The following is a 26560-nucleotide window of genomic DNA, read 5'->3' on the forward strand; positions in this document are numbered from 1 at the left end:
GCCTATGCTGGCCAGGAACTGGCAGCAATCTTCCTGCCTCAGGCTCCCACGTGCTAGGATTACAAGCTTCGAGCCACCACTCTATGCAGCTGCTGCAGAACTCCTTGGCCATGAAAGACGGGTTCTACCTACGACAGAGACACATACTGCCTTGTGGGGGAAGATACACAGAGGGAGAGTCTGTCTCATTCTATTATCGTCTCACCACTTCCATCAGAAGTGATTTTTTGCTTTGATTTGGGTGCAGCATATACTCAGCTCGCTCCCTGGCAGTTTGTGCACTCAGAAAGCTTTGGATTTTCAGATTTTGTCCCTTTGGGTTTCATAGCAGGAAGGGGTAACAGAAAAAAAGTCTTCAACAGGCAAAACCTGCCACCCGATGCCTAACTCGGTCCCACATCGCTAGACCTGCCTGCGGTGGGTCCGCTCAGGTGGCGGAAGGATTTTCAGGCGCCACCTCCAGGTGTTTGTCCGAGCTCACCGGAGGAACTGAAAGGCTTCGGCGCAGACGGCAGCAGCCCGAGGCCCTGCCTGGGGCGGCGGGGGGAGGCTTCGGGTGCTTCCCTCCAGTTTGTCAGGGTCGCACAGCAGGCCGGGCGCTTTCCACGGCAAGTGCCTCCTGCAGTTCAATCTCTGACCCTCAGCGGCTGATCTCGGCGGGGGGGGGTCTCGGCCAATGCCGCGCGCACCCACTCCACCTTCCCCGACCATCTCGGCAGCACCGGAGGTAGTACACGAGCCGCTCGGGCCGCGAGCACCGCCGCCGCCATGTCCAAGGTGTCCCTCGCACTGCGCCTGCTCGGAGGCGGCGGCGGGCCACGCATGCTCCGTGCGGGGCGCCGGGCCGGAAGCGTCCTGTCGCAGGCGGCGTTTCCTTCCTGTGCATGGCCGGGCGAGGGTTTCAATTGCCTCTGGCGCTGTGTCGGGGTGAGTAGCGGGTTGCCCGGGCCTGTCCCGATGCATGCGGGCTCGCCCGGGAGTGCGGGAGGGGCCGGCCGGAAGCGTCTCCCGGCGCCCCGCACGCCCGGCCGCGTCGCCGCCCCCCTCCCCGCCTCCGCCTCCCCCTTCCCCCGGCGCCCCGCAGCCCTCGCTGTGCAGCGCGGATTAACCTCCAAGGGCATGCCGGCCTCGCCTTGGCTGCCCGCCGGGCCCGGGCTCCGACGGCTCGGCGCTGCCCCCGACACCTGGGTCGTGGCCAGGGCACTGTCCTAGGGCAGCCCGTGGAGGCCGGGGGTCGCCCCGAACCTCGGTGCCCGGCCCGGATGAGCGGGTCTGGCTGTACCGGCTCTGCGGTCTCTTTGTGCACGCGAGGAGGTGGTTCCCCAAGGGCCCGCCAGGCTTTGCCCGAGGGTGGCGACGATAATGACCTGTCCTCCACGTGAAGGTTGGACAGAGGCCTTCCATTGTCACACGCCGGGTTCGCATGGCCTTGGTGGTCCCCAGGGCTGCGGTTTGGGAGCTTTAGAAAGCCCACCTAGAACCCTGCAGTGGCCTAGGAGAGAAAACACTGCAGCGCGAACGCCGTGCTCAGCTCCTCCGGCCGTGTAAAGTGCTCTTCGATAAAAAGTTAGTCTGATTTCAAAGTTTCTACCCTGAATGAAGAGCTCGTTGAAAGGAAACTATCTAGAATCCCGTTTTGCCTGAAAATAACCGTGCATGACTGCGATATGTTTAGTTGTGTGGAGCACCGTGTATATGTACCTATTCGCGTATTATTCTGTTGAACCTAGTATTTACACAACATCGAAGTACCTTTTTTCCTGTCCACTGCACACGGGGCTTTTTATTGTGTACTCTTGTAATGATTTGTTACTGTAACGGTCTAACATTGAAGATGTGTCAGTGCTGTAAGAGCCATAGATGAGTGTGTACGTCTTCATCTGTGGAGGTTGTGGGAAATGTCTTCAGTTACAGTCAACAAAGAAAGTTTCTGTTTCGTTTCAGGATTTTGAAGTCATTTCAAAGACTGCTTTAGAAACGATACTGTTGGTCCTCAATCTGTACCGCATTACGTAAGGAAGGAAGATAAAAGGGTTTTGTGTCTTAGCTTTTTTTTTTTATAGGATTAAAAATGATTACTCTCCTGATGACTTTGGGATGTACTTTGGAAACAGCCCACTGTCCTAATTTGCCCATGTGTATGCAATTCAGTGGCTATCCAGTAGATGGCAATTTTATCATACCAACTGCTCTTTGAGATAGGGACTTGCTGTGTAGCTTTAGGTTTGTTCTTGAATCCTGTTGTACTCTAGGCTGTCCTTGAACCTGTAATCTTCCTGCCTTAGCTTCCTGAATTCTGGCATTTTAGATTATACCTCTACATACAGTTCCAACTCAAACTTTGAACACATGAAACTTTTTGTTGGAAACATAATTTTTTACAGACTTAAGTTACTAAAACCCTTATCTTACATACCGGGTTATTGGCAACTGCTTTTTCAACTTTATTGGAATAAAGACCAAAGTCAATTTTTCACATTCTTTGAGAAGTAGAGTGTCGTGTGTCCCCATTTTTTGGAATCCATACTGATGAAGTCTGGCTGTGCTGCTGTTGGACGATTAAATGGATGGACAATTTTTCTTCAGTTGCCACTAAAAAAGTGTTAGAGCCTGGTGTGGTGTTAACACGCCTTTAATCCCAGCACTTGGGGGGGGGGCAGAGGTAGGAGGATCACCAATGAGTTTGAGGCCAGCCTCAGACCACATAGTGAGTTATACAGGTCAGCCTGGGTTAGAGCCTACCTCAAAAAAACAAAAACAGTAACAATAAAAGCTTTTAGAGCTATTCCAGACAAAGAGAGAAGTAGAGCCTTTTAACAAAGTGTCAACGAGAAGAGTAACAGTTTTAGAGCTAAAGGAATATGGATATTAGTCATTATAGCAACTAATTACTACCTGTCACTGAACTGTCCAAATTCTGATTTTTTGCTTTTTACATGAATGTGATACATCTTTTTTTTTTTTTTTTTGCCTTAAATACTTCATAGCATTCAGCTTATGGGTGTTGTTGGAAGCGGAGGTCCTATCTCTTAACATGTGATAGTCACATTATCCCTGCTAAGTGTCTTTGTGTGGGCATTACCTTTTGACACTGCAATGAATAACTGCTCTAAGTGTGGCTGTGATTGTAGCAGCTTAGGGATATATTGTATACAAAAATAGGTGAGTCACCTCCCCCCTCTTAGGTTATATTCTCTTGTTTGCTGTTGGGGACAATCTTTGTGTATACGTCAATGCTGGATCTTCCTTTTAGTCCTGCAAGTGCTGGAATAGTAGGTGCCACTACCCTCAGCTATGAACTTTCATCCTCCCCTCCCCCAACTTTTCCCTCTGTCATCCTCTGGTAACCTATGGATTTTTCTATTCTGGATATTTCTTTGCTATTTTATTTTACATGTGTGTGCATATGTGTGTAGACATGTTCATATCTGTATACCCGTGTGTGTATGCCAGAGGAAAACCTCGAGTGTCATCCTCAGAAATGCCATTGACCTCTTTTTGAGACAAGGTCTCCCAATGACCTGGAGCTCACCAATTAGGCAAATAGCTGGATGGCAAGCTCCAGGGATCCTTCTGTCTCTCCCTTTCCAGCTCTGGGATTACAGGCATGCCTCACTACCACACCTGTTATTTCGCATGGGTACTGGACTCATGCTTGTGGGCAAACACTTTCCTGAAAGAGTTACCTTCATAGACCTTTATAGCCCTTCTGTTTTAAGTGTTTACTCATTTAGTATTGGATATGCAAATGACTGGGTTTCTTTGTGACATTTTCATACATATATGTTATTATGCTTCTTATACAACTCCCTTCTGGTATCCTTTAGCCTCCCAAATACTACCCCTTCTGTTTTCATGGCATAGTCCATTACCCTCTTGTTCTCTTCTTCTTCATCTTCTCCTTCTCCTCCTTCTTCTTCCTCTTCTTCTTCTTCTTTCTCCTCCTTCTTCCTCTGCTGCTGCTGCTGCTGCTTCTTCCTGTTCTTCTTCTTTTCTTTTTTGTTCTCTCTATATTCCTCCTCTCATTGTCTAGTTTCTACTTTCATGTCCTACACACATCCATGCACATATATATTTAAATTTAGAGGGCTGGAGAAATGGCTTAGCGGTTAAGGCACTTGTCTGTGAAGCCTAACAATTGGTGTTCAGGTTCCCAATAACCATATAAAGCCAAATGCACAAAGTGGTGCCTGCACCTGGAGTTGATTTGCAGCGGCTAGAGGACCTGAAGTGCCCTCTCTTTGCTTACAAATAAATAATAAATAAATAAATAATTTATTAAAAAAATTTAGATTTCTCATATGAGAGAAGATGTGATGTTTTCATTATGAGTCTGGCTTATTTTACTTAATGAAATGATCTCTAGTTCCACCTTCTTTCTCTTTTTGCAAATGTCATAATATTTTTTACAACTGAATAAAATTTTGTTGTACCACATTATCAATTCATCTTTTGGCAGACACTCGGTCTGGTTTTGCATCTTGGCTCTTGTGAATAGTACAGCAACAAACATGGGTATATATCTTTCTGGCTTGCTTACAACTGTTCGTAGTGATACAGCTGGATTCTCTTTCCCCACATCCTCCACCATTTATTGTTTGTTTACATGTTAGACATTCTGACTGGAGCTAGGTGAAATATCAAAGCAATTAAAATGTTTTTAAATATTTGGTTTATTTGAGAGTGAGTGGGAGAGATTGAAAAGGGGTACACTAGGGCTTCTAGCCACTACAAGCAAACTTCAGATACATGTGCCACCTTGTGCATCTGGCTTTACGTTAGTACTGGGGAGTCAAACCCTAGTACTTAGGTTTTGTAGGCAAACGCCTTAAACGCTGAGCCCCCAAAAGAATTTTAATTTTAACTTTCCTAGCAGCTGGCTAAGGATGTGAACATTTTTTTAAGTATTTCTTAGCCACTTGTGTTTCTTCTTCTTCCTCTTCCCCCCCCCCCTTGGTTTTCTGAGGTAGGGTCTCACTTTAGCTCAGGCTGACCTGGAATTCACTGTGTAGTCTTAGGCTGGCCTAGAACTCACAGTGATCCTCCTTCTGCCTCCCAAGTGCTGGGATTAAAGGCATGCGCCACATGCCTGGCTTGTATTTTTCCTTGTTAGAACTGTGTATTATTGGCCCACTTGTGATTGGATGATTTGTGTGTGTGTTTATATGTTTGTGTTATTTATAGATTCTAGATGTCAGTCACCTGTTGGATGTAGAGTTGCAAATGTTGTGTTCTTGTGATAATCTTCAAAATGTTTGAAAGTTCCCTCGCTTCATATTTAGCTGAGTTCCTGGCAGCAGCAGGATGGCTCAAGTAATTTTGTGTCACTTATTAATTTAGAAAAATGGCCTATTTGAATTTGAGTAGGTTTTGAAAACCTTTAAAAGGTATAAGAGAAAAGTGAGTCAGTTCATAGTTTGAGCTTCACTTTAAAAAATGTGCCTGAATACGTTATACATAAGAGAAAAAAAATCTTACTGTTGTATCAGAGCACAGTTTACTTGTCTGGTTTTCTCTGCAACTAGGTTAGTATTCAAGTCACTTTTTTTTTTTGATGTAGGGTTTCATCTAGCTCAAATTGACCTGGGAATTCCCTTTAGTCTCAGGGTGGCCTTGAACTCACAGTGTTCTTACCTCTGCCTCCCAGAGTGCTGGAATTAAAGGCATGCGCCACCATGCCCAGCCACTTTTCTATTTTCTTGGAATACTTAAAAAGAGCTAAAGAATAACTTAAGGTAACTATTATATTTATTTATTTATTTTGAGGTAGGATCTTACCCTGAAGTCTCAGGCTGACCTCAGACTCACAGTGGTCCTTCTATCTGTGCCTGACGAAACATTATTTAAATTATTCTGGGGGCTAGGGAGCTGGCTCAGCAGTTCAGGCAGTAGCCCACAAAACCTAATAACCTGGATTTAATTCTCTAGTACCTATGTAAAGCCAGATGCACAAGGTGGTGCATGTATCTGGAGTTTGTTTGCAGTGGCTAGAGGCCTTGGCACACCCATTCATATTCATTCTCTCTCTCTTTGCAAATAAGTAATATAAAAATTATTCTGTTAGTAAGTAAACCAAATTCTAATCTACACTTATTTGCAAAAGAAGCGTTAAATGTGTTGTTTTCTTCCTATTTAAGAAAGTCATTCTCCTTCAAATGTAACAATTCTTTTTTTTCCAAATTTTTATTAACAACTTCCATGATTATAAAAAAATCCCATGGTAATACCCTCCCTCCCCCCACTTTCCTCTTTGAAACTCCATTCTCCATCATATCCCCTCCCTATCTCAATCATTCTCTTTTATTTTGATGTTATGATCTTTTCCTCCTATTATGATGGTCTTGTGTAGGTAGTGTCAGGCACTATGAGGTCATGGATATCCAGGCCATTTTGTGTCTGGAGGAGCACGTTGTAAGGAGTCCTACTCTTCCTTTGGCTCTTAACATTCTTTCTGCCACCTCTTCTGCATTAGACCCTGAGCCTTGGAAAGTGTCATAGAGATATTGCAGTGCTGAGCACTCCAGTCACTTCTTTCCAGCACCATGATACCTTCTGAGTTGTCCCAAGGTCACTGCCATCTGAAAAGAGAAGATTCTCTACTAAAAGTGAGAGTAATATTAATATGAGGGTATGAACATTAAGAGAAGTGCTTACTGGGCAGTTTGATAAGCATAGTATATACATTTAGCCAGTCAGCAGCAGACGTAACTTCCTAGGGCTCATGTCTACCCCTGTTTTAAGTTTTCTGTATCAGGGATGTATTCCCTCCCATGGAGCTGGCCTCCAGTCCAATTAGAGGGCAGTTGGTTTCCACCATGATAGACGTGTCACTACTGTACCCGTTGGCTCATTTGGCCTGGCTGCCCAAATATAAGGCTTGCAGTGTCTACTGTTGAGTATCTTCACTGGTGATTTCTCTTTCTACCATTGAACCACATACAGAATGGCTTTTTCCAGCTTTCTGTTTGGCAATGGCCTGTAATGATTGGGGGGCATCTGGGACCTCCCTGGCCAACAACTCACTGGAAGATATCCTATCCCTGGCACTGAAAATTTTCTAGCAACAATCTACAGCTCCTGAGTGTTCCATTGTCCAAAAATGGAAGATTCCATATTATTTATTTATATCCTCTTAGATTTTGATTAGCCCTCCCTCCACCTTTCCTTTACTCAATCTCTTCCCCTGACCTCACTTTGGGCCTTTTCACCCCTGTTAATCTATTCTTCTACTTACATATATACAAAAACCATCCTATTAAGTAACCCCCTCCCTTCCTTTCTCTTCCCTTTATATCCCTTTTCTAGTTTACTTGCCTTTGCTGCTGAGTTTTTTCCTTCTCACACAAAAGCCCAATCATCTGATGCTAGGATCCACATATGAGAGAGAACATGCAACGCTTGGCTTTCTGGGCCTGGGTTACCTCACTTAGTATAATCCTTTCCAGATCCATCCATTTTCCTGTAAATTTCATAACTTCATTTTTCTTTCCCGCTGAGTAGAACTCCATTGTATAAATGAGCCATATCTTCATTATCCACTCATCAGTTGAGGGACCTCTAGGCTGTTTCCATTTCCCAGCTATTGTGAATTGAGTGGCAATAAACATGGTTGAGCAAATATTTCTAAGGTAATGAGATGAGTCCTTAGGATATATTCCTAGGAGTGTTATAGCTGGTTCATATGGTAGATCAATTTTTAGCTGTCTTAGGAACCTCCACACTGATTTCCACAGTGGTTGGACCACAAATGCAACAATTCTTTTTTTAATTTTTAAATTTTTATTAGCATTTTCCATGATTATAAAAAAATATCCCATGGTAATTCCCTCCCTCCTCCCCTACACTTTCCCCTTTGAAATTCCATTCCCTGCAACAATTCTTAAAAGACAGGTAATGTTTGGTTTTGATGAGAAGCTAGCCTTTTTTGCTTAGTTTAATCTACTTTATTAGTTCCCAATTGTAATGAATACTGTCATTACCTAGTGACATTTGTCTTTGTTTTTTAAGGTTTACAATCAAGATGGTACATGCTGAAGCCTTTTCACGTCCATTGAGTCGGAATGAAGTTGTTGGTTTAATTTTCCGCTTAACAATATTTGGTGCAGTAACATACTTTACTATCAAATGGATGGTAGATGCAATTGATCCAACAAGAAAGCAGAAAGTAGAAGCTCAGAAACAGGTATGGCCGAAATGTGTAATAATCATTTTTCTTATGATTAGCACATATATTTTCTTCAAAGACTATGGTAGGACTTTTAAGTTGATGAGAAATTCAATAAAACCCATATGAAAATGCATTACTATAGAATTTTAATGTTACACTGAAAAGTATTGGTTTATTAAGTCATTTTTTTATGTAGTCATATTCAGTATTTTATTATGAGCATCCTTATTAGAATATTTTATCATGAGTATGAAGCAAAGGAGGAATCTTGGTGAAATTTTTCTGCAGACTAAACAAAAAATTCTTCTTAAAGTATACATTTGACTTTGTATGATATTTGTCATTTTGATAATGGTAGTAAGCTGTCAGTAAAGAGGCCCTGGCATACCCATACTCTTTCCCTCCTTCCCTCTCCCTCTCTCCTTGCAAATAAATAAAAATACTTTTAAAAATGAGCTTAAGTATAAGGGTGGTGGAAATAATAAGACTAGCAAAGAAATAGTACATAGTCTAGATAGGTTGGAGAACATTTGTGTAATTACCTTTGCTGTAGAAACTTCATGAAGAGGTAAAGACTACATGAAATGGGTCTTGACCATAAAATAGAAGTACGCTGTTGACCAGTTGAAGACTTGTGTTTGTCAGTGATAAACCAATAATAAATTTGAGCAGGTGGGTAATATCCAAAGCAGTAGTATAGAGGTAGGAATTGGAGCTAGGAGAGAGAAGAAACAACATCTGTTAGTTAAAAACAATAGTCCTGGCAAAGAGCTGGAAATATGGAATGACAGAAGTAATAGAATGGGTGAAATAGACTTTGAGATGATGTAGGAACAGAAAAATGCAAATAAAGATTTGTCTGAATTACTTTATTGAAATGGTTCCAGGCAATTTAGGAAGTCAAGTATTGCTGGATCAGAAATAATGTATTTGCAAATAGCCAGGAATTAAAGAATTAGGAGGCAAAAAGCAAGTGTAATGTTAAGGAGAAATGCATAAATTTGTGGTCACAAAGGAGAACATTGAATCGGAAAACATAGGTATAAAACACTTTACCCTGGCATGCCTTTAATCCCAGCACTTGGCAGGCAGATGTAGGAGAATGGCTATGAGTTTCAAATCAGCCTGTACTAGAAAGACCCTACTTTGACAAAAGGAAAAAAAAAATTTTTTTTTGAGGGTGTCAGATTGTCAGAGGGCCTCATGCAGTTTTGTAGTTACAGAGGAAAAGAAAGTAATAAATAAAGGCATTTTTTAAAAGTTTATGTATTTGCAAGCAGAGGGATAGAGAGAAAAGAGAGAATGGATGTGTCAGGGCATTCAGCCGCTGCAAACAGACTCTAGACACATGTGCCACTTTGTGCAACTGGCTTTACATGGGTACTGGAGAAATTGAACCCAGGCCATTAGGCTTTGCAGGCAAATGCCTTAACCACAGAGCCTTCTCTCCAGCTCCCTCATGCAGTTTTAGCGTTTAGAAGATTGGGGCTGGAGAGATGGCTTTAGTGGTTAAGGGGCTTGCATGCAAAACCTAAGGACCTAGGTTCAACTCCCGAGTACCTACGTAAGCCAGTTGTACAAGGTGGCACATGTGTTTGCATTTGTTTGCAGTGGCTAGAGGCCCTGGCACGCCCATTCTCTCAATATCTGCCTCTCTATCAATGAAGTTAAATAAAATAAAGTTTGAAGATTAAAATGGAAGATGATAATTGCATGTAAGTCAGAAACATCTGGAAGTAGTTCATGGAGGATTAAACAGGATTTTGTAAATACTTCTAGCCTGAAACCAGGAAGACAAAATATATTGCTATTGGACTCCTAAGCCCAGCATTCTGGAGATAAGACATAGGAGAATTGCCATTAGTTCAAAGATAGCCTACCTCTGCCTCCTGAGTGCTGTGATTAAAGGTGGGTGCCACCACGCCTGTCTTGGTTTGACCAACCAGAAGGGTTTCTGACATTGCCAAAAAGGGGCAAGGCCAGGGCAAAATGTCCCTGGTTGAAAGCTGCTGTTCTAGGGCTGGAAGGGTGGATCCGTGGCTAAAGACACTTGCAAAGCCTGGTGGGCTGGGTTCAGTTCCCCAGTGCCCACTTAAAGCCAGATGCACCAAGTGGCATGTATGTTTGGTGTTTAGAACCCCTTGTGTGCCCATTCTCTCTTTTTCTGTCAAATTACAGATAGAATAAAATTAAATTTTAATTTAAAAAATCAAATCAACCATTGTAGAGCGTTGCCTGCAAAGAGCACATACAGGACAGCCTCACAGTTATACCACAAAACAAAGGAAGAATAAATTAATGCCTTTATCACTGCATTTTATTTATTTGTTTTTAAAGTTTTTTATCTTTTTTCCCCCAAATATATTTATTTATTTGAGAATGACAGAGAGAGAGAAAGAGGCAGATAGATAGATAGATAGATAGATAGATAGATAGATAGATAGATAGATAGATAGAGAGAGAATGGGTGCGCCAGGGCCTCCAGCCACTGCAAATGAACTCCAGATGCATATCCCCCTTGTGCATCTGGCTTACATGGGTCCTGGGAAATCAAGCCTCAAATTGAGATCCTTAAGCTTCACAGGCAAGTGCTTAACCACTAAGCCATCTTTCTAGCCCTATCACTGCTTTTTAAAAATAGGATACTTTGCAGAGCTGACACAAAAGCTTTACAGCTGGTAAATTGAAGGTATATATGTTAAAAGAAAGGAATCCGGAAAAGGCAATTATATTTCTAAAATGTTGACTTAATTGAAATACGGTTTGTTAGATTCAGAGTTTTAAAAACTAGTGATCACAAATCCCATAGTATATGGAGAAACTAAAGCACGGTGTGGTGATTAGAGTATGGGCTCTAACATCTAAAGCACGGTGTGGTGATTAGAGTATGGGCTCTAACATCTAAAGCACATGTGTGTGATTAGAGTCTGGGCTCTAACATCTAAAGCACTGTGTGGTGATTAGAGTATGGGCTCTAACATCTAAAGCACATGTGTGTGATTAGAGTCTGGGCTCTAACATCTAAAGCACTGTGTGGTGATTAGAGTATGGGCTCTAACTTCGGTAAGCTTGGATTCAGTAAGCTTGCCTCTGTCATTTGCTAGCTATTCTTATAGGGGAAATATTTAATCATGGTAAGCTTCATTTTCTACTGTGGTGGTAGAAAAATAAATCATGCCTACCTCATATGATCTTTCTAACAATTCAGTGCATTTATCCATTTAGCTGTGTTTTGGCATAATCTGTGGCACAGATCATGTTTATCATTTTAATCTTTTTTTTTTAAATTTTATTTGAGAGAGAGAGAAAATGAATGGGTGCACCAGGGCCTCCTGCCACTGCAAACTCCAGACTCCACATTGTGCATCTGGCTTTACGTGGATACTGGGGATTTGAACCAGGCCCTGCTGGCTTTGCAAGCAAGTACCTTTAACTGAGCCGTCTCCCCAGCTTTCCATTTTAATCTTAACTGAAAGCTTTGTTGCATTGCTAGAACTTTCAGATTTAAAGCTAATTTTGCCTTCAAGAATATATGTTTGTATTATTTAGAGTTATTTTTATTCAGTTGCTTATACCCTTGACCTGAGTCAAAAGGGCAACATCTCCCAACCGTTTGGAAGTAGATTGTGTAGACACTTCTAGGTACCTTGATTATTTGAAGAGAGTTGAGTATCTTTCAGATACTCTGTTCATTTAAGGAAAGAACCTGCAGTTGTCCATTTCTTTTCTTTTTTTTTCTTTCTTTCTGGTGTCCTTAACTCATTATACTTTACTTTCGAGGTCTCACCTGTGCCTGTCATGATAATAACACCAGGAAACAAAGCAACGTACCTTAAGTCTCCTGGAAGCCATGGGACCCTGTATTAGGAAGAACATGATCTCCTCATTCATGTATATGTATATATGTATCCATTTTATCATTTAGTTTTTTTTTCTTATTATTATTTTTTTTCATTTAGTTTTTAAGATAGGGTCTCTAGCCCAGGCTGACTTGGAACTCACTTTGTAGCCCATGCTTGCCTCCAATTCATGGCTGTCCTCCTACCTCAGCCTCTCAAGTGCTGAGATTACTGAGATTACAGGCATGAGCCACCACGCTGTATGAGGAAGGATGACCTTGAACTCCTTATCCTGCCTCCATCCCCCCAGTTCTGGGATTACAGGTGTGCACCACCATGTTCACCTCTTTTCTAAAACAAAAGTTATGTTTTGTTTGATGTTATGTGTGCACACACATGCATACAGAGGTCAGAGGAAGATAGTGAGTCATCCTGCATTGTTATTCCACTGTGTCCTTGAGGCAATCTCTTAAGTGAAGCTGGAGCTCTCTTTTTTCAGTTTGTTTGGCTGACCAGGGTGCTCCAGCAATACTCCTGTCTTTGCCCCTCTTAATACTGTCCATATTGGGGGTACAGACATGTGTGGCTATGCCCAGAGTTTTACATGGGTATTAGGGATTGAACTCAGATCCACATGCATGTGCAACAGTGTTCTCACCTGCTCAGTCATCCCCCCAGCCCTCAGCTTTTATTCATTTATTTTTTATAATTTGTCTTTTTGATATAGGGTATTGATATGTAGCTCTGGCTGTTCTGGCACATGCTGTGTAGCCCAAGCTAACCTCAAACTTGCAACTTTCCCCCACTCTTTGCCTCCTAAATGCAGAGATTACAAGTATGCGCCAGCACATCCAGCTCTCAGTTCTCAAGAGCAGTTAATTGCCTTGGTCTCTGTAGCTTAGAGCCTTAAATCTTTTCTTCACCTAAGGGCTCACAGTAGTGAAGATCAAACCAAGGACCTAGATTATCCCTGCTAAATTCTTGTGTCATCTGCTTGTTGCTCTTTAGACTTGATCATATCTCTTAATATGTCACTATCTAAATATCACATCAATGACTGTTGCTATTCTGTTCATTCTAGGCAGAAAAACTAATGAAACAGATTGGTGTGAAAAATGTGAAGCTTTCAGAATATGAAATGAGTATTGCTGCTCATCTAGTAGACCCACTTAATATGCATGTAAGTATCTTTAGTCCTTCTTTTAAAAATATTTTTATTGCCAGGCATAGTGATGCATGTTTTTTACCCTGTCACTGGGGAGGCAGAGGTAGGAGGATCACTGTGAGTTTGAGGCCAGCCTGGAACTACAGATAGAGTTCCAGGTAGGCCTGGGCTAGAGTGAGACCCTACCTCAAAAAAAAAAAATTATTTATTTGAAAGCAGAGGGAGTGAGAGCGAATGTGGTGCAACAGGGCCTCCTGCTACGATGAACGAACTCTAAATGCACGCACCACTTTGTGCATCTGGTATTACATGGGTCCTGGGGACGTGAGCCCAGGCTGTCGGGTTTGCAAGCATGCACCTTTAACTGCTGAAACATCTCTCCAGCCCAGTGTTAATACTCCTTTTAGATTTGGTTACTGGCTATTGCTTCTGTTAGCCCTTTTACTGTGCTAGCTCAAAACTAGGGTGAAAAGAAATTTTTCACAATCCCTTTTAATTTTATTTACTTTTTTCCCCTGAGATGCTGAGGATTGAACTCAGGGCCTCACTCATGCCAAACAGGAGCTCTACCCCTGAGCTACATACCCAGCACACTCCCAAACTCACTTTTATTAAAAAACTGAGGTCAATTTTTCTTTTATTTCTTGAAAAACAAATACATACATATACATACATACATATATATGTATATGTATATATATACACACATACATACATATAGATATACATATATATGTATATATGTTTTGATAGTTTTACTGTTGATGAATAAAATCAGGAGCCAATTTGGTGAGTCTAGACTCTATCCAAAATTTAAAGTTCTAAATTTCTAAATTTTAATTTCTGTACCTAAAATTTAAATTTACAACACATGTACATTGCTGATGAACTCTCTCATAAGCCATTGCTAGGTTATCTTTCATACTGGCTCTTTGTCTTTTTATGATGAAGTAATTCTTTATGAATGGAATGAGTTCATTAGACTTTTTTTTTGTTGTTGTTTTGTTTTTTGAGGTAGGGTCTCACTCTAGCCCAGGCTGACCTGGAATTCACGGTGTAGTCTCAGGGTAGCCTTGAACTCATGGCAATCCTCCTACCTCTGCTACCTGAGTACTGGGATTAAAAGCATGTGCCACCACACATAGCTTCATTTATTAGATTTTTGTAGTTTTTGGTGTCTTACTTGTTTTGTTTTCCTTTGCTGGGGATTAAACCTAGGGAAAGCCCTCTACCAGCAACCAACACTGCTAGACTTTGTGTTTTTTGGCCAGTAGTAGAAAATTGATTGTAAAATCCCTTTTTCCATGTCAGTTTGTTTGTTCTGTGAAAAGTTATTACTAGTATTACATAACAAACTTTTAAAAAAGTTAATTAATTTGCATATGTGTGTATAGGCATGCTAGGGTCTCTTCACTACAAATGCTAAATGAATGTGCCACTTGTTGGCTGAGGAATTGAACCTAGGTTGACAGGCTTTGCAAGTACAAGTGTCCTTTAACCACTGAGCTGTCACCCCAGCCTTCAACTTCAACTTTTTATTCATGGGTAATGATCAGATTACATAATGGTTTGCCATTGGGGGATTGTTTTCTCTCTCTCTCTCTCTCTCTCTCTCTCTCTTTCTCTTTGTGGCTTTTCGAGGTAAGGTCTTACTGTGGTCCAGGATGACCTGGAATTAACTATGTAATCTCAGAGTGTCCTCAAACTCATGGCGATCCTCCTACCTCTGCTTCCCGAGTGCTGGGATTGAAGACATGCATTACCATACCCGACTTTGTGTTTTCTCTTTTATGAGTATACATAACTTGTGAAATTCATGGTGACTTTATTTTTTGCCAGGTTACTTGGAGTGATATAGCAGGTCTAGATGATGTCATTACAGATCTGAAAGACACAGTCATCTTACCTATCAAAAAGAAGCATTTGTTTGAGAATTCCAGGCTTCTGCAGCCTCCAAAAGGTATAATAAAATATATATAGTAAAAAAAAAAAGTGTGTGCAGATATATGTGTGTGTGTGTGTGTGTGTGTGTGTGTGTGTGTGTGTATTTGTAAAAGTCTAGAAAACATTTAATTTTCTTTGCTATTGAGGACTGGTATTTTTAAGTTTTATTTATTTATTTATTAGAGAGAGGGAAAGAGAAAAACAATGACAGAGATAGAAAATGGACATACCACGGCCTCCAGCCACTGCAAACAGACTCCAGCATGTGCCACCTTGTGTATCTTGCTTATGTGAGGCCTGAAGAATTGAACCTGGGTCCTTAGGCTTCACAGGCATGTGCCTTAACCACTAAGCCATCTCTCTAACCCCCCCCCCCCCCCCGGAAAAATCAGATTCTCCAGAGACTGTTGAGAGCTATTTGATAAATAATCGTTCTTTCTTCACACCTGAAATTTGGACATAAACCCTATTTCTTAGCATGTTGTATAATAGTGCCTGTATTTTATTTTATTTATGTTTAGTTTTTCAAGGTAGGGTCTTACTGTGGCCCAGGCTGACCTGGAATTAACTATATGTAGTTTCAGGGTGGTCTCGAACTCACGGTGATCCTCCTACCTCTGCCTCATGAGTGTTGGGATTAAAAGTGTGCACCACCATGCCTGGCAGTAGTGCCTTTATCTAAATAAATTAAAATGTGGACAGTTAAGATTAAAGAAAATTAATCCAAAAGTACACTTGTTTTTAAGCAAACACAAGATTTTGTTAGTTCACAGCTTAGTAATTTTTTTCTTCCTAGTGGTCCATTTTTAGACAGTAGTGATTCTTACAGGACTGAAAATACTGCACTGCAGGTGAACTGGAAATTAAATACACTCTTTGAGGAAACAGTCTCTTACTCCTCATTAGTTTTCACTTTGGAAACCTGGGAATTTAAGAGCTGAGAGTGCTGACATGAAGATCTCTACATGTAATCCTTTTGTTTTTTTGGTGTGTGGTATGCATGTGTGTGCTTGTATGTGGGCCAGAGTTTGATGTTAGGTGTCTTCCACAATGCTGTTCACCTTGTTTATTGAAGCAGGGCCTCTCAGTTGAATCCAGAGCTTCCCCATTTGGCTAGTCTAGCCAGGTAACTATAGTGCTGTGTTAGCTTGCAAAGATGGTTTTATTTGTCCTGCATTGGCAGAGGTGTGAAGTTAGATGTCAAGATGACAGTTTTTAGTATCCTGAACTGAACATTCTCATGAAGAGAGAAGGTTCAAGGTTGTAATAGTCTCCAAATCCATGCCTTTATTTTGGATTTAAAACATGATGCCATCTGTTCCACTACCATTTCTACCATCAAAACATTAATAAAACAGTTGGATATTCGGGAAGTTTTTGTGTGGGTAGAATTTATAATCTGTTGAGTACCTTGTAAACTAAAGGGAATCTCATCTTTGTCAAGTTAATAATAAAATTACCTGATTTCTAGGTGTTCTTCTCTATGGGCCGCCAGGCTGTGGGAAAACCCTGATTGCCAAAGCTACAGCCAAAGAAGCAGGCTGTCGGTTCATTAACCTGCAGCCGTCAACACTGACTGATAAGTGGTATGGAGAATCTCAGAAACTGGCTGCTGCTGTTTTCTCTCTTGCCATAAAGCTACAGCCTTCCATCATCTTTATAGATGAAATAGGTATGCTTTGCTATGTTTTTGAATGTGAACATTTTTAAAGTGCTGTGTAGATAACCAGATTAAACCTTTATGTGTGTGTATGTAGAGTATGCATGGTGTACTGTGTTACGTGTGGCATATTCATATGTGTGTGATCAGATGTGTGCGCCGTGTGCTTGCATGTGACCCCCAAAGGAGAACGTCGAGTGCCCTTCAAGGTCAGTATGAAAAAAAATAGTTGTAGGCCAACCTGGACATAGAGCAAGACCCTGTCCCCCCAAAAGTTGTTATACCCACCAGTGTTTAATTTTTATTTCTCTACATACTTCATAATACTTATTTTTTCAAACATTATCATTTTTATCAATTTTAAAACCATGCATTCTGTCATTGTTTTTTATTTTCCTGCTTACATTTGATTTGAAATTGCTAGATTTTCATTGAAGTATTTATATTTATCTAGATAATTCTTCATTGATGTTTATTATTATAAATATTTTCTCGACTGTCCTTTCACTTTGTTTATAATCAGTTCCTTTATAGTGATTTAAATTTGAATATGGTTAAGTTACATCAGTATTATTCCTCTTTATCCATCTGTGTTCACAAATTCTTTGCTATCCCTGTAAACAGTCTTAAAAACTGTATATAGGGCTGGAAAGATGGCTCAGTAGTTAAGTGCTTCTTGTGGAAGCATGAAGGGTGGCCTGAGGCCATCTGAGTTTGAATCTTCAGTACGGTCATATCTGCTGGGCTTGGCAATGCATGCCTCCATCCCCACTCCTGTAATGAGTCAGGGAGAGAGCCAGAAGTCAGCAGAGCTTATGGCAGCAAGTAGGAGTCACCCAATGCAGTCTGGCTCAAACAAGAATGGGTCAGAGAGCAATGGAATGGACACCCAGTTTTCTGTTCGGGCCAGTGCAGGCACATACACCCTGCCACAGGTGAGCACGTGTGGCACCAGAAGGGTGAATATATATACATGCAGTACCCACATACCACTCGGGCAAAAGACAGAGAAACACTTCAACTTAAAATTGCCCTCAAGAGCATCTGGAAGAGATGACTGTTATTTTGTTATTTCCTTAGAGGGTTTTTATCATGTACACATGCGTACATTACACATCTGCATGCTAGCACATGTGCTTTAAAATGTTCACTGTGTTCTATATTTTCCCACTTAATAGAAGTTCTAGCATTTTCTCCTGTCTTTTTATGAGGAACAAAGTATAGAATCATATGATTAAGAACACACAAGGTTCAGATAGCTGGAAAGGTAGGGCTAAGGCACACAGGCTTTCCTCTAGGACTCTTCTTGACCCCTTTACCAGCCTCTCAGTATCACATCCTTTGTTTCTCTTCAACATGTCGACTTGAGTATATTTTTAGGAAAGATTAGAAATTGATTGTTTTAATTTGCTCAACAACTTACCAAAGTTATGTCAGAAATGCATAAATAACTCCCAAGCCCTTTTCATCGTTTCATAAAGCTATCAGCTTTTTACTAAATAATTTTAAATTATAGAAAGAATACTCCATAATCAGTTTCTAAGACTAAGGACATTTTCCTTTCAGACTCCTTTCTACGAAACCGTTCCAGTTCTGACCATGAAGCTACTGCTATGATGAAAGCTCAGTTTATGAGCCTCTGGGATGGACTGGATACGGATCATAGCTGCCAGGTATTTGAGCAAAATCTTCCCTAAAGTTATGCCTTTTTGTTATTATAGAAAATTTGGTGGACTACTTATTAAACTTTTGAACATAAGTTTTTTCATAATTTTTACACTTTAATGATGAGAGTAAAAAAGAATATGGTTTTTATAAATTTCACTCATTTTGAGGTTTGCATTCAGGTTCACATAACTAGAGGAGTTAACACTGACTGTGTAGTTGCTACTGTGGGACTGTTTAATCCGATGATGATCATATGTTCACCCTGGTTCTGTCAGTAATCATAACCAAAAAGTAGTGCTATGTCGTGAGCACACACTCAGGTTGTGGAGACAATTCCTGAAAGAGGAGACTACAGAATGAAAGTGGAAACTGGGGCTTGGGTAAATCCTGAGAGAAATGAAGCCTTACAGTCTTAATCTCATTTATATTGCAAGTATTAGCCAAGCTGAACTTGGATCATTTCTGCTGAATTCTTATGTTAACCGCCTCCCCTTCCCCCCCCCCCCCCAAGAAACTTAACCTCATGCAGTTATGTAGAGCTAATCGTAAATTCCACATATGACTGTAAAAGACAGTACTCTTCAACAATGCAATCCAGGAAAAGGGAACTGTAGTGGAATACCGTGGCCCACTCTTACAATCCCAGCTTCTCAGAGGAGCCTGAAACTGAGTGCACAGGATTTTAAGGCAATCTGTTTTGTTTTGGCTTTGGTTTTTCAAGGCAGTGCTGGGATTAAAGGCATGCGCCACCACGCCCGGCTTTTTTTTTTTTTGAGGTTGGATCTCACTGTAGCCCATGCTGACCTGGAATTCATTATATAATCTCAGGGTGGCCTCAAACTCATGGCAGTCCAACTACCTCTGCCTCCCAAGTTCTGGGATTAAATGTGTGCACCACCATGCCTGGCCCACACCTAGCTTTTATGTGGATGCTGGGGATTGCACTCATGCCTTACACTTATGAGACAACCATTTACAAAGTGAGCCATATCATTAGGTTTTTACTACTAGGCAGGAATTCCCTCCTGTGGAGCAGGTCTGAAATCCAGTCAGGCTGGGGAGATCATAAGCCTTGGGGGAGGGAGGCACTACTACTGTTGTCTGGCTAAATGGACATATTATGCCCATCAAACTGCCATCTGAAATATTTATGTTTATACCTACTTTTTTTTTTTTTTGGTTTTCCAAGGTAGGGTCTTGCTCTAGCTGAGAGATGACCTAGAATTCATTCTGTAGTCTCAAGGAGGCCTCGAACTCATGGCAGTCCAACTACCTCTGCCTCCCGAGTGCTGGGATTAAAGACGTGTGCCACCACGCCGAGTTTCTACTTATTTTTTAAAAAGTATTTATTTCTATTACTGATTTATTTGAGAGAGAATGAGAATAGGCACACCAGGGCCTCCAGCAATTGCAGACGGACTCCAGATGTGTGTGCCCCCTTGTGCATCTGGCTTACATGGGTCCTGGGGAATTAAACCTGGGTCCTTTGGCTTTGCAAGCAAGTGCCTGAACCTCTAAGCTATCTTTCCAACCCTGTGCCTAATTATTAATGCTACTCTCACTTTTGGTAGTGAAGCTTCTCTTTTCCGATGGTGGTAACCATTAGGGTGAGTCAGAATTCACCAAAGTGTTGAGAAGTTACAGGGAGTGTTCAGACTGAGTGAGACATTTCTGTCACACTCTCCAAGGCTCAGGGAGCACTATGGAAGTGGTGGTGGAAAGAATGTAAGAGCCAAAGGAAGGGAGGAGTGCTTATAATGCTGTCATCTACACACAGAGTGACCTAGATAGTCATGACTTCACAGTGGCTGATGCTGTCTACACAAGACCAGCATAATAAAAGAGAAAAACAAATGATAGCATCAAAATAGAAGAGACACTAGTTGGAAAGGAGAGATTTGATGGAGGGGGAACTTGGAAGGGGGAAAAAGGAAAGTGTTGGGAGGGCATTATGATCATGGTGTGATTATGGATATTGCCAATTTAAAACATTTTATTTATTTGATTGACTTGAGTGAGTGAAAGAGAGAAGAGGCAGATAGAGAATGGGTGCACCAGGGCATCTAGCCACTGCAAGTAAACTCCAGATGTATGTGCCACCTAGTGCATCTGGCTTTACGTGAGTACCGAGTAATTGAACCCAGGTCTCTAGGCTTTGCAAACAAGTGCCATAACCATGGAGCTATCTCTCCAACCTGGACATTGCCAGTTTAAAAGTATAAAAGATACAATTTAAAAGTATAAAATATACAATAAAAATACAGTATATACATTATGAAAATGAGTACATATAACAAAAGGTATTCATGACTTTAAAAAAAGAATGCTTGAAATGACTTAAATACATGTTATAGAGTGATTTGAAGGAGAGAAAGGCAATTTTTTTTTTCATTCCCATTGTTTCTTCCAAAATAGGGTCTCATTCTAGCCCATGCTAATCTGGAATTCAATTTGTGCTTCAGGCTGACCTTGAACTCACAGCAGTCCTCCTACCCTTACCTCCTGAGTGCAGGGATTAAAGGCACCAGGCTTGCTTGCTTGTTTTTTTTGTCGGAGGTGCTGTTAATAGGTGTGAGCCACCAGTCCAACTTTAGAAAAAGAATCCTTACATATATATTAATTCTGTCTAGTTGATGAGCTTAAACAGTAGTAGTCCCTCCCTTCCCCAAGGTTTATCATCTCTCCAGCCATTTCATTCGGTTTTCAGTACTAGGCAGGAATTCCTTCCTGTGGTGCAGGCTTCAAATCCAGTCAAAGAGCAGTTGGTTTCCCCCATGACAGACATGCCACCATTGTACCAGGCAGCACATTTGCCTGGCTGGCCTGCTATAAAACTTGCAGGATCTACTGCTGGTTGACAGCCATTGATGATTTCTCTCCAACAGGCTGTAGAGCCCTTTATAGCATCTTGACAGCTAGTCAACAGGGTAGAAGCTTCCAGGTTAGCTCCAGCTTCATTTTACTTAAGCATGTGGTATCTTCAGAGTAGGATCTTAGCTCTGGTGGGCAGCCAAGAACCTTGGCAATAGCCTATAATGTTTTGGGGGCATCAGGGCCTACCTCCTTGGCCAACAACTTGCTGAAAGGTATCCCACCCCTAGTATTGAAATTTTTCTAGTAACAATCTATGGCTTCTGGGTACAGCATTATTCACCCACCTCCACAGGATACTTATGCCCCAACTCTCTCTTAGACCATATCCCCTTTCCCCTGTCCCAGTATTCTATCTGTCTGTTTACAAAGTACATAATGTATTTTGATGATAATCTGGTTCCATTATCCTCTTTTGTTCCTTCTCTTGCTGCCACCAAACCCCTTCTTTCCAACTAATTCCTTTTCCACTTGGATGTCTTTCTTTCCCTTTTTTTGGCCCGCTGCAATTTTAATCTTGATTCCATTTCCTAGCACTTCATTTTCTATACTATTATTTTTATTTTGTTTTGTTCTGTTTGTTTACCTAGAATGTATCTCGACACGTTGCCCACTCTTCAGGCTGTCTCCTCCCCCTTAAAAAATACTGCCTCAGTCATGGTGCCTTTTGTGATTTTTCTGCATTGGAATATGATCAGTCTTCAGTATATCAGAACATTATTAGTGTCTCACTGTCTGTGCTATTAGCTCATTAAATCACTTTTGAGGTTTGTCTGGTAGGAATTTTTCTTTTTAATTTTACCAAATTATAGGACGTGAATAAAGAAAAATTGGGGGGTTAGGGGTAGCTTAGTGATTAAAGGAATGTACTTACAAAGCCTGATGGCCCAGGTTCGATAGCTAGTACCCAAGTATAGCCAGATGCACAAAATGGTGCATGTGTCTGGAGTTCATTCACAGTGGCATAAGCCTATACTCTACTCTTTTAAATAAATAGATATTTTTGAATTTCTTATTTATTTGACAGAGAAAGCAGGGGGAGAGAGAATGGACATGTCAGGGCTTCCAGCTACTGCAGATGAATTCCAGATTTGTGCACCGCCTTGTGCATCTGGCTAACGTGGGTCCTGGGGAATTGAATCTGGGTCCTTTGGCTTTGCAGGCAAACACCTTAACTGCTAAGCCATCCCTCCAGCCCTAAATAAATAGATTTTTTTAAGGAAAATAGGCATATTAATATTTTATTTTAGGACCACTTAACCCATACATAGAATTTTGTTAATGTTGTGGAACTAACATTTCTTAAATATGTGGTTGTAGTATATATTTGTACTTATATTTCTTTCCACTAGGTGGCAAACTCCCTTAGTAAATTAAAATAATTTGGCACTGAGGTTCTTGAATATCAAAATGTAAACAATAGGATATAAGAACCGGGTGTGGTGGTGCACGCCTTTAATCCCAGCACTTGGGAGGCAGAGGTAGGAGGATCACCATGAGTTCGAGGCCACCCTGATACTACATAGTGAATTCCAGGTCAGCCTGAGCTAGAGTGAAACCCGACCTCGAAAAACCAAAAAAATAAAAAATAAAAAATAAAAAAAAAATAGAGTAGAAGATTTGGCAAAGTTTTAACTTTCTCTGGAGTTACATTTGAGAAATACAAGGCATGTACATAGAAATAAAGTAATATAAAATATTTCTACAAAATATTAATAAGTTGATTTTGGGTAGCAAATGTGCTATTATTAGGGTTATAGTGATGCTTTAAAAATACTTCTTTTGGGTATATTTTTCTTTATTTTTTTTTGATCTTTAAAGTTGTATTTTTTTCATTTTGTACTTCTTTCACAAATAATTGATATAGATCCAGAAGGTTGACAGTGTGACCAACATGTTTTTCCTTTCATTTTAAAATTCATTCCCTCCTTCTCTCCCCTTCCTCACTCTTTGGCTGCTATGGGTTGATGTCAGAGCCTCACACATGCTCAGCAAGTACTCTGCTTCTGAGCTATCCTTGGAGCTGCCTACCCAGCGCTTCCCTATTTGCTTTTACTCTATTTTTTTAAAAGTTGCATTGCATGAGTTACTTTTTTAAATTTAGCATTGTGAAGATGTCACCGTCAGTGCTAAGAGTACAGTTAAGATAATATGAAATGTAAAGACCAAGGGTGTAACACCTGTTACTATTACCAGGATCCTTATCCTTAAGAAGTGATGCTAAGTCTCTGTAATACTTTTTTTTTTTTTTAAGTTGCAAAATAGTTTTTATTGTAAATCCAGTCAAGAGAGGTTGACAAAGCAGTGTTCTATGAGAACATTTTCCTTGGATCCTGAATTTACTAGGCGCCTGTGTACCAGCGAGTTTCCATTAGCACTTCTCTCACTTTACGGTCCTTTCAGCTATGTTGACTATATGTATAGATTGCCTATAAGCCAAAGGAAAAAAAAAAAAAGTCCACCTGATATAAAACCAAACAAAACAAAGAACAGAATGAGACAAAACTCCAAGCCCTAGTTTTGTTGTGCTTTTCGCTCACATTCCCTTCAGGGGGTCATAAATATTTCAGACACTTTCACACTTGAACAGTAATTCAACCAATATCTGATAAGAAAAATTCTCAGTCCACACATTATCAATAAACCTCTTAGGACATTTAGAATGTTATCCAGACTTAGAGTATTTTTAACTTTAGAACTTAAAACTTGTAGACTGGTGACTTAGTTACTGCAGCAGACAAGTAAGTGGTGAGACAGTGCAAACACATCCGGGTGTATGCAGTAAACATACCGTCAACCTCATGCCTGCCCCCAACAGCAGAGGAGAAACAACCACTTCTCAAAAACAATCTATACTAGGCCCACTTAAACTTCACAATTTAGAAATACCAACGGCTACTCTATTTCCATACATTGTTAAATGATTTCAGAAACAGATTAAGCATACAATTGGCTTACAAAAATAGAAATTGTTTGGGGCTTTACAAAACTTTATAAAATATAACACTCTTTGTAAATTCAAGGTCATTTCACAATGCAATAGACAATACTTCCACAGATATGCCATCTAGTAAAACTTAGGAGTGGCCTGCCTTACACACATTTCTTTTTCCAAATCTTCAAGCCTTGGGAGATATATGTTCCACTGTGGGATTTTTTTTATAAAGACTCTTATTTCCAAAGGTTTTATAAGAAGACTTTTTCATTCTAAAATAATGTGAAAGCAGATGAATCTGCATCTAAAAAAAAAGTCTTACTGAAAGTCAAAGCTAATGCAATATGCCATTTCTAAACTAGTGATAAATGTCAAACCAAACTCTTCAAAATGGCAACCTATTAATTTAAACATGTATGTGACCATTGTGATCTGGTGCCTGTAAGATATAAAAATATAACCAGAACTATTTTAGGAAAAGTATGTATTCATACAGAATGAAGATACCTCTAAATTTAGTTCTTTGAATTACACTCATTAATAAAGATTCATTTTATCACCAAGAGCACCAATGTCTTTAAATCAACCAAAAACTGAGAGGGTCTGGGCTTGTTTCATGTAACAGTGTCATTACAATAAGGCACCACTTGGTATTTCCAAACCATAGTCACTGGTGTCTTAACCATTACACAGAATGGCAGAAATATGCTACTATTAACTAGTTATATTATACTCTTGTTCCCATTCTGTGCTTATATTTTTTCCACTTAACAGGGAAAAAAATGTACAAGATCTGTTAAATAAACATCTCTCCCCAATTTACAAGAAAATAATCTAGAAATAAACAAGAAACCAAAACATTATCCCAACAACAATGTATCTCTGTCGGAGCCCAGAAAGGAGCAGAAGGCAAGGGGCCTACTTTCTATCAGAGATAGAGGCACATAGGTTCAAAGTTTCTCAGGCAAATTCGCGGTTAGAGTAACTGAGAGCAAAGAATTTGACATTTCTGCCACAGCTGATTTCTCAAATAGTCAAGCCCAATTAAATACTTCAAAACGTGTTCTTAGTCGCTGCTGTCATCATCATCAGATACATCATTTAAAGGAGACTTCAGTGACTGACTGTAAGAGCCTGATCTAGTGGGCTGGCATGTGGCCATGTCCCCTGTGGAAAGCAGGTCATAACAGAAGTCACAAATCCGCACGGGCTTAGAAGACTGGCTTGGAAGAAGAAATCTCTTTTCAGAGCAGGGCCCACAAACAACAAAACCACATTTTCGGCAATGGTGACGACGATTAACAGGTGTAAATTTTGCTTTCTGCAGCGCATACACACAGTGGCTTCAGAGTCAGGAACCCAGACAGCAGCATGCTCATTACTGGGTGTCTTCCCACTTTTGGAGAGTAAATCAGTAACACATTTATTTATGTGATTCATCCATTCTGACTTCTCGGTGGCGGTGGCAGCATACGCTGCGAATGATTTAGTTGGTGTCTTGATAAGCCAACCATTCCTTAATTCTCCTTCATCTTTGATGGAATCAATGGTGACATTCTCTAAGGGGATTTATATGTTGTTTGTTGTACTTTTTCTTTTGGATGACAATGTTGCCATATACAAGAATATCATTAAATAGGAAAAACTGCCTTGCCTTAGGCTTCTTTCTGCACTACTTAGTCAATACTTCTTCTCCAATTAGCACCCGCCCAGGTATAGTGAGGGGTTGACCAGCTGCTCCAAAGCAATTTTCAACTATACTTATGTGTCTGGTATTTGCTTCACTGTTTGCCAAATGATCCACCATCTTTTGGTAATAGCCCAGCCGGGCGCAGGTGGCGGTGGCGGACGCGCCGAAGGTCCGACTCTTCCTGGGCGCGGGCTCTGGGCGCGGGCTCTGCGCGCTCTCCCTCCCCCGACACACACCCCGGCCCAGCCTAGCAGGGAGTGCGCGGCCCCATGCCGCCCGCGCCTGTAATACTTTTTTTAAACATTTTAATTTATTTATTTGCAAGAAGAGAGAGAGAAAGAGAGTATGGGTGGGTGCAGCAGGGCCTCCAGCCACTGCAAACACACTCCAGATGCAAGCGCCGTTTTGCATCTAGCTTTACATGGATACTAGGGAATCGAACCCCGGTTGTTAGGGTTTGCAGACTAACGCTTTTAACTGCTGAGCCATCTCTCCAGCCCAAGTCTTCGTAAATTTTTGTTTGTTTGTTTTACAAGGTAGAGTCTTGCTCTAGTCCAGAATGACCTGGAATTCACTATGTAATCTCAGGTGGCCTCAAACCTATGGCAATCCTCCTACCTC

General features: G+C 40.8%; 1 protein-coding gene and 1 pseudogene across 1 annotated transcript in view; one reads left to right on the forward strand and one right to left on the reverse strand.

Moving 5' to 3' along the window:
• The first annotated feature begins 803 nt into the window (after window positions 1–803).
• The window catches only part of Atad1 (ATPase family AAA domain containing 1), a 33515-nt gene continuing 7758 nt past the window's right edge, over window positions 804–26560 (forward strand). Inside the window, exons 1-6 of the mRNA XM_004653197.3 lie at window positions 804–927; window positions 8008–8182; window positions 13088–13186; window positions 15011–15131; window positions 16587–16787; window positions 18342–18448. Coding sequence (XP_004653254.2) covers window positions 8021–8182; window positions 13088–13186; window positions 15011–15131; window positions 16587–16787; window positions 18342–18448 — 690 coding nt within the window. The 5' untranslated portion in view covers window positions 804–927; window positions 8008–8020. The remainder of the gene's footprint in view (window positions 928–8007; window positions 8183–13087; window positions 13187–15010; window positions 15132–16586; window positions 16788–18341; window positions 18449–26560) is intronic.
• Window positions 25316–26085, reverse strand: LOC123463462 (annotated as a pseudogene).

This window comes from Jaculus jaculus, chromosome 1 (genome assembly GCF_020740685.1).
Source record: "Jaculus jaculus isolate mJacJac1 chromosome 1, mJacJac1.mat.Y.cur, whole genome shotgun sequence".
Classification (NCBI taxonomy): Eukaryota; Metazoa; Chordata; class Mammalia; order Rodentia; family Dipodidae; genus Jaculus; species Jaculus jaculus.